Genomic DNA, 7,790 nt, shown 5'->3' on the forward strand with positions numbered 1-7,790 from the left:
TTTGTCATCTGAAACGAATCGCTCAGGTGTGGGGATCTGCCCCACATCCTCCGCAGTGAAGACGGATGCAAAGATTCATTTAGCTTCTGTGCAATGGCCTTCTCTTGCTTGAGTGCTCCTTTGGCATCTCGATTGTCCAGTGGTCTTCCCGACTGTTGGGCAGGCTTTCTGCTTCTGATGTACTTACATTTTGTTGCTGTTAGTTTTTGTATCCTTAGCTAGTTGCTCTTCAGATTCTTTCTTGGCCTGCCTTATACTTTTATATTTGATTTGCCAGAGTTTATGCTCTTTTCTATTTTCCTCACTAGGATTTGGCTTCCAATTTTTGAAGGATATCTTTTTGGACAAGTCAGAGTTAGAGGAAGGCATGGTTGTTGGCCCCTACCATCCAGAGACCCTGCTCTTCTCTTCTGCTTCCCAAGAACCCTGTTGACACTGGGAGTACCAATATCTTTCTCAGCTGCTGCCCAGTAAAGACCCCTGTAATTTGTGTGTGTTCACAGTACAGTAGGCCATATCACTTAATGCTGACTGGATCAGTATTCTCTTATACCTGGATTCCCTGAGGGATGGAGGAGTTGTGAGGGGGAAGAACTTTGTCACAGTCAGTCACTCCATTCCAATCTTCAGAGCCTGATCTTCACTCACATGGGGGCTTTTGTAGGAATAAGGTCAGCGGTATAATCTTATAGAGCTGACACCCCTTCTTCCATAGGCAAGAGGAAAGATATACCAGATTTGGGTTCCCTTCTATCACTAACTGTGAAGATTTAGCCATCATCTCCATGCAGTTCAGAGTGAAGCATTGGCCACTGCCTGTGGCAGTGTATTTCTCAAGAATTGCATGTTCCAATAGTGTGCACTTTTCTTTTAAAAAGCAAAATGTGGCAGCTCCTCAATGGGTGTAAATCAGCACAGGTCCATTGAAACTACGCCAATTTACACTAGCAGAGGATGTGGCCCCCACTAATGTATTCTTGTAAGGCCTCACTTCCTGCATAATACATAATTTAGGATAAAGTTTTTTATTTTTTGCTTCTCTTTGACCTCAGTGAGAATTTTTCTTTCATTTCTGAACTCATAGCAACAACCCACACATTCATTTAAGGAAGCTTTAAGTCAGTGGGTTGTACAGGAACTTCTGTGATGCAAGTGCCTAGCTTGTAGATATTTAGTTCAGCTTTCACAGTGGATTAGCAGTTTCACACTGGTCAAAGGCTGTGTTTTGCTCTGAGTCTGCTTCTAAATGGAAAGCTCTGAGTACCGCTATGTTTACTATTTAGTCCAAGATTATCTGAAATACATTCTTCAGGAACCACAGCTTGGACCAGCCCCAAGCAGAGTTGCTCATGTCTTAAGAAACGCTGCATCCTTTCTGCAAAAGGAAAATGAAGAGAGTCTGAAACCATGTTTGGACACACTTGATATTACCTCTGTAGATGCTGCCAGAAGAATTTTCACTCAAATCATGGATGAAGAATTTGCCGATGGAAACACTAACTGGGGACGGATTTTGACAATATTTATGTTTGGAGGAATTCTTTCTAAGAGGCTTCAAGAACACAGAGTTCAGCTTACAGGAGATAATAAAGAGCAGATTTCTTATTTCATCACGGGGTACATTATAAACAACAAGGCTGAGTGGATAGAGGCAAATGGAGGTTGGGTAAGTTTCAGTGCTGTATTTTATAACCATTTTTCACTGCTGTCTACATCAGGAGAATTTTCCTTAATAAATTTTTTTAAAAATGCTCTTTTAACTACTGTCAAAAAGAATTGTCAACTTAGCCAGGGCTTTACCATTTGCTTTATTTAAAACTTTTATATCTTGAATTCTTCCTCGAGACTTAAAGCAAATATCTTGCTTCCGATATAAATTAGCAGACAATACAAGACCTTTTTAAGGTGCTTGTGACAGTACAAACCACTAAAGTAAGCCCTGAATCATTTGTACAGTACACTTTCCAAACTGAAATTAAAGTGAAAGGACGCAATAATAATGCTATGGTCCAGAGCCTTTTGAAGTCAATGGAAAGGGAAATCTTTATAGGTTAAATCCTGTCCACACTGAAGTCAATGGGAGTTTTGCCACTGAGCTCCATACAGCCAGGTTTTCATCCCCTGTCAATTTAGTTGTATGGTCTGATAATTAAATATAATTGGGGTCAAATCCTTCTAACCTTATTCGTGCACTGAGACTACTTGTGTGAGTGGAAATTGGCTGAGATATTCCTAGAACTTCCCCATGGTTATTTTACAAAAATGAGTAAAGTATCTGACAAACAGTATGTCTCTTTTTCCAGCTTCATATGTATGACCATTTAATTAAAGTCCCTGTGCTGATGCAGAGGAAAGTTGTAGGAAACTCCGCTCTTCTGCTTTGCAGGGTTTCATCATGCAAACTTGATTTTCTGTAGGAGTTTAGGGGAAGTTGATGGTAAATGCCATCAGAGCCTGAGATCCCCTGGTATTTTGTGTGTGTGTGTATATATGCAAATGCCACTTTCTCTTTATATCACCTCTTTGGGCCTGATTCTGCTCTCAGTGCAATGACTTTTGATTTACACCATTGTAGATGAGCTTAGAATCAGGCTTATTTTCTCCTTTCTCACCTGTCCCCCTTTACTACTGTCTTTGTCCTTTCCCACACTTTTCTCTAGCTTGCTTTTCTCTGTTTCTGTTGGGTAACAGTTGTAGTGAGTTAGTGGTGCTTCAAACATCACGTTTATAGAGGCTCCTTTGCCTGCCTCTTTCAGTCAAACCTGTTTAAGGTCAGCATCTATTCCTGCCATTTTTTTCTCCCAGTATCTGGAATTTTCAGTAAGTACCTCATAACACCAGAAAGAGAAGGCTTAAAGGGGGAATATTTATACGCATAAAACCTGGATTTGTGCTGGAAATGGCCCAACTTGATTATCATACACATTGTAAGGAGAGTGATCACTTTAGATAAGCTATTACCAGCAGGAGAGTGGGGTGGGAGGAGATATTTTTTCATGCTTTGTGTGTATATAATAAGATCTTCTAAACTTTCCACAGTATGCATCCGATGAAGTGGGCTGTAGCTCACGAAAGCTCATGCTCAAATAAATGTGTTAGTCTCTAAGGTGCCACAAGCACTCCTTTTCTTTTTGTGAATACAGACTAACACGGCTGTTACTCTGAAACCTATAAGCATATTAAAACTGAAACACAGATAGTTATGTTACTTGCAGAAATGAGCCCGAACTCCAAAGTTTAAATCCAACCTAAATAATGAACCTTCCCCAGAAGGGAGTAGGCAGGGAGGGAGCAAATTTGGCCATGTTATAATCTGGAGATGAGACAGGCTTTGCATGATTTGCAAATAGTTTCAGCTATTGTTTTTAAAGCCCAGTTCATCTTTTTCTGAGGTAGTTGTAGGTAAACCTGTCTCTATGACAGCTCTATTGAACGGAAAGCCTCCTGCTATCATGAAACAATGGTGCATTTTTCACGAGCTCATTATTTTAAAGCTATAACCAGACTGTACATATTCTTCTCCACAGGAAAACGGCTTCCTACCTATGTTTGAGGAAAAACGATCATGGCTGTCCTTATTCAACATTAAAGCAAAAATCATGGATGCTTTTTCCTTCTTCAGTCAGTACTATTGACAAGATGGAGATCAGCCTTCCCCATGTAAACTGGATGTTGCCACAAGACTCATTGCAGTGGCTTTCTTCAAGCAAGAGGAAAATGAATCAGTCTTCTAGAATTAAGGATACGTTTTCTTGCTTACATTATATTTTAATTTACGTATTTACTAATAAATGTTTAGGTGCTGGCTTATTTGACAACACTGAAGACTAGAGTCTTCCTGCCATCGAAGAGGTACAGAACTGACCCCCAATATGCCTCAACCTTGACCTGGAGGGAATACCTCTTGGAGAGACAGAGAGCAGTTCAGTGTCTATCGCCTCTGATGCACCCTCAAAGACGTGCATTGTTTCACCTACATATAATCCAATGGGTTAGGAGCAGTATCAGTTTTAATTCTGAATTTTAAAAATTTTGTGAATTAAATTTATTACTTGATTGCATTTTGTTGTTTGCTTTATCAGCAGAAGACTTCTTAAATAAAGGGGCTAAAGCACTCACTGATGAAAGCACATGCAAGTTCATGAGATGGATCAAATGATCACTTGGGATCAGCAATTTAAAATGTGTGTATATATTCACTAATCAGTACAATGGCATCTGTTTAATAATTCCTTTTTTTAAAAAATGTTCTTCATATGCATGGTGCTCTTTCCAGCTGCAATGACCACTGACTTATTTGTTTAAAGAGATGCTTTTAAATGGCCAAGTGCAAAAAGTTTATTCAAAATCAATAAACTATTTATATCTTCGATAATTCAAATGTGATGAATGGGTTTTTGGAAAAAAGATTAAAATATAAACATATACTTAGGCTGAAAGTTTATTTTTACCAAGTTTCATCTCTGAAAAAACATTTTTTTCTATTCAGCTGAGTTAGATACACCTGGTAAAGCAAGTGTAGGCATAGGTGCAAATCTAGGCCGTATAGGCCTGATCCAAAGCCCACTGAAGTCAATAAAAAGACTTGTTTACAAGCCAGTCTGTAGCATTTTTGGTGCATTCAACGTGTATGAGCAGCCTGTTAGATCTTGATGAAATAATATATATGGATCAGATTTGGATGGCAGTACTAGATATTTAGGGGATACATTTAGTGAATGAAGTAGGAGCCTCTGAAAAGTCACAGGAACACCCTCTTGTTAAAGATTTCAACTTATGCTAAGTAAAAGACCATTTCTTTAACTGTTAGGACCCTAGGATTCTCCTGGAATAGCTGATGAGAGTTGGGACTCACTGGTCTCCTTCCCTTACAGGAATGGAGAGAGTGAACCGGGGTAGGAAACACCAAGTACATATGGGTGGGGAACAGTGGCTCTGTGCCATGCCACTTCCTCTCCGAGAGCCCTCTATATAAGCAGGGTTCTGTGGTGTAGGATGTGCCATAGCAGGAAGGCAAGCAGTTGCTCTTGGAGGGCATGTTCTCAATGTGACGTGGTGGCTTTTTGATAGAAAATACTCAACTGTGAAAAAAGAGTTAAAAGCAGAATTAGCTCCCTCCACAGTTTCTCTTCTCACTTGAAGATGGGATACGGCACAGCTGTGAGGGTATGTTTACTGACAGTACAGCTCCTGGAGAATCTAGCTGCTGTTAAGGAGGCAGACTCTTGAGAGCACAAAGAGGTGGAAAGCCATCTTCAAAGATAGCCCGGGCTCTAGATAACGTGACATGCCTTTCCTGTGGATCCTTGGCATCCCTGGGATGTGCAAATCCAGCTTCATGTGACGAACCTCATGGAGTTTCTGTAGCACATTGTCTCTTCCTACAGGAGTCCTGGTGACTAAGTCACTGACCCTGGTCATTCACCTGCAGGGAGTGGTGCCTAAGATCTAAGAGTCCAGGTAGTTGTATTCCTTACACCATGTTAGATCAACAATTGTAGCAGGGAAAATCCAGAACCCCAAAAGCCTGGATTCAGGTCTCTTAACAGGTATATTTGTCTACATATTACGAGTGCATTATGAATGCATTAGAGAGAAAATAGACAGATGTGAAGGAGGATAAGTGTCCGTCATGGGATTTTACCTTTTCCTCTGAAGCACCTGATACTGGCCACTGTAAAAAGCAGAATATTGGACAAGGCAGTTCCTATGGCTTTTTAAAAATAAAATCTTTAATGTATTTATTTGTAATCTAACCCTTCATATATATGTTCTGTTAAGGATTAGGGATTTTAAAGCATTTCAGTTCACCTTCAGACACAATTCTCAATGTTTATTTTAGTTATTATTATTACTATTGTACAGGCAAAGAACTTCAGTAATTCCTAGGAACTGTAGATCAGCAGCAGGGAATCAAAAATGACCTTACCGCTAACTGTGAACAAAGTGGTTGTAAATTAAGTGTTTAAAGATTTGTATTTAGTTCTCCTTGTGAACTTCCTCTGTCAACTAAATGACACATTCATTGACATTCTTTGGGTATATTTTGCCCCAATGGAAAAATACAAGTTCATTTTTTGTCTAATAACTTAATATATTAAATATACAAAGCCAGAGTTGGCCTTTTATATAGACATAGAATTACAGATAGACAGTGTAATGGTTTTAGCACTTGTCTTTCATCTCTAAAACATGGGTTTAAATAAAGGAAGGTAGGATTATCCGCTAAATGATCCATTGGGACTATGGACTATCTTCACCAATAACAAAATCTATAGCTGCTCTGGATTTAAGAAAAAGAACAGCTAGTATATCTTCTTTTTATTATTTTATTATTCATTCTTTGTACTATTGTAGTTTCCAGGAGCCTTAGGCATGGAACAGAACTCCAGTGTGCTAGAAATGACAGACCCTGCCCCAAGGATCTTACAGTCTAAGTAAAAGACAATAGACAGCAGCTGGATACAGACAGATGGGGAGTTTAGGGAAACAATGAGACAACATTGATCAGCATGAGAGGCAGTAGTCAGCACCCCAACAGTCTAACCATTGTCACGTTTTTGTAGGCCTCACGGCAAGAGTTTTTAAGAAGCGTTTTGACTGAGAATAATGAGTTTGTTTTGCAGATGTTTACAGGGAACTTTTCCCAAGGCTGAGGGGAAGCATAGGAGAAAGTACAAACATGCTTGGTTACTGACATCATGTTATGCACCACCACATCTGCAGTGTATCTATACCACAGCCATTGAAGACATCACTTCAACTGTCAGGCAAAATATTGGAACAGCAGACAATGCTCTGTTTCTGGAGGAAAGGCCAGTCAAACGGCACTGGAGCAGCACAGAAGATGAATACATCAGTACAGTGGTCAGGTAGTATCAGGATGTCACTGCAGCACATGATGGCATTGAGACCTACCAGATCACCTAATCCCATTTTTTTACCAATGGAGCATTGGTCATTATTTATTAGTATTTACTAGTGTTTGGTCAGATGTTTTAAATGCCCCAAGTGATGTGGCTTCTGCCCCTTTCCCTGGGAGATTGTTGCACAGGTTAATACGTGTTCCTGACAGGCATGATGCAAGACAGCACAAGCCACAGAAGCTGCTGACACATACTGAAAAGGAGGAATCACATTGACAAAAAAAGCCATCGTCCATTTCCTGTAACTCACAAAATTCCCCTAATGTTCCAGACACTGTCTCCTACTCTCCACCAGTTGCCATTTAGTCAGTATGAGGATGGGAAATCACTTGGTCAATGGCTGTTAAATTATATTAAGTTGTACTCCCCCTTTGGATAGCAAAACCATGATGGGGGCGATTTCTTTATGATGTTCTGTCTAGACGAGGCAAACATGATTTGCAACCAAGTGTTGGATGGGATGCCTTTCTACGAACACAACAGTCAACTTCAGACTGCTCTAAATTATGGTGGGGGGTAACATTAAAACCATCTTTGCCTCTGGTCCTGTGCTGAGCACAGCTCAGGCAGGGCAGTGAATCTGGAGCAATATTTCTAATAGAGTAGCAAAAAACCCCAAAATACAGTGAAAAGTACCTTTCATGTCTCTTCATTCATCAGAAAGAAACAACACAGGTCCCGGACATCTTCCAAAGTATTTTTGACAGTCACTTTCAATTGGTTGATTTAGTAGTAGATGCTAAAGTCTGAAGCATTAAAATAAATCTCACAGTAGTGAATCACCAGGCATTCTAAAATCAGAAGTCAAATCATGAGATTGGCTTAAAAATCACAAGACTTTAGTTATTTGCCTGGCTTCTGACT

At 39.8% G+C, this 7,790-nt stretch overlaps 1 protein-coding gene across 1 annotated transcript; it reads left to right on the forward strand.

The window, feature by feature from the left end:
- The first annotated feature begins 1,174 nt into the window (after positions 1-1,174).
- BCL2A1 (BCL2 related protein A1) lies at positions 1,175-4,375 on the forward strand. The gene is made up of 2 exons (XM_073361484.1): positions 1,175-1,666; positions 3,528-4,375. Exons 1-2 carry the CDS (start codon positions 1,247-1,249, stop codon positions 3,633-3,635), a joined length of 528 nt encoding a protein of 175 aa, XP_073217585.1. The 5' UTR covers positions 1,175-1,246; the 3' UTR covers positions 3,636-4,375.
- The last annotated feature ends 3,415 nt before the right edge of the window (positions 4,376-7,790 follow it).

This window comes from Lepidochelys kempii, chromosome 10 (assembly GCF_965140265.1).
Source record: "Lepidochelys kempii isolate rLepKem1 chromosome 10, rLepKem1.hap2, whole genome shotgun sequence".
Taxonomy (NCBI): domain Eukaryota; kingdom Metazoa; phylum Chordata; order Testudines; family Cheloniidae; genus Lepidochelys; species Lepidochelys kempii.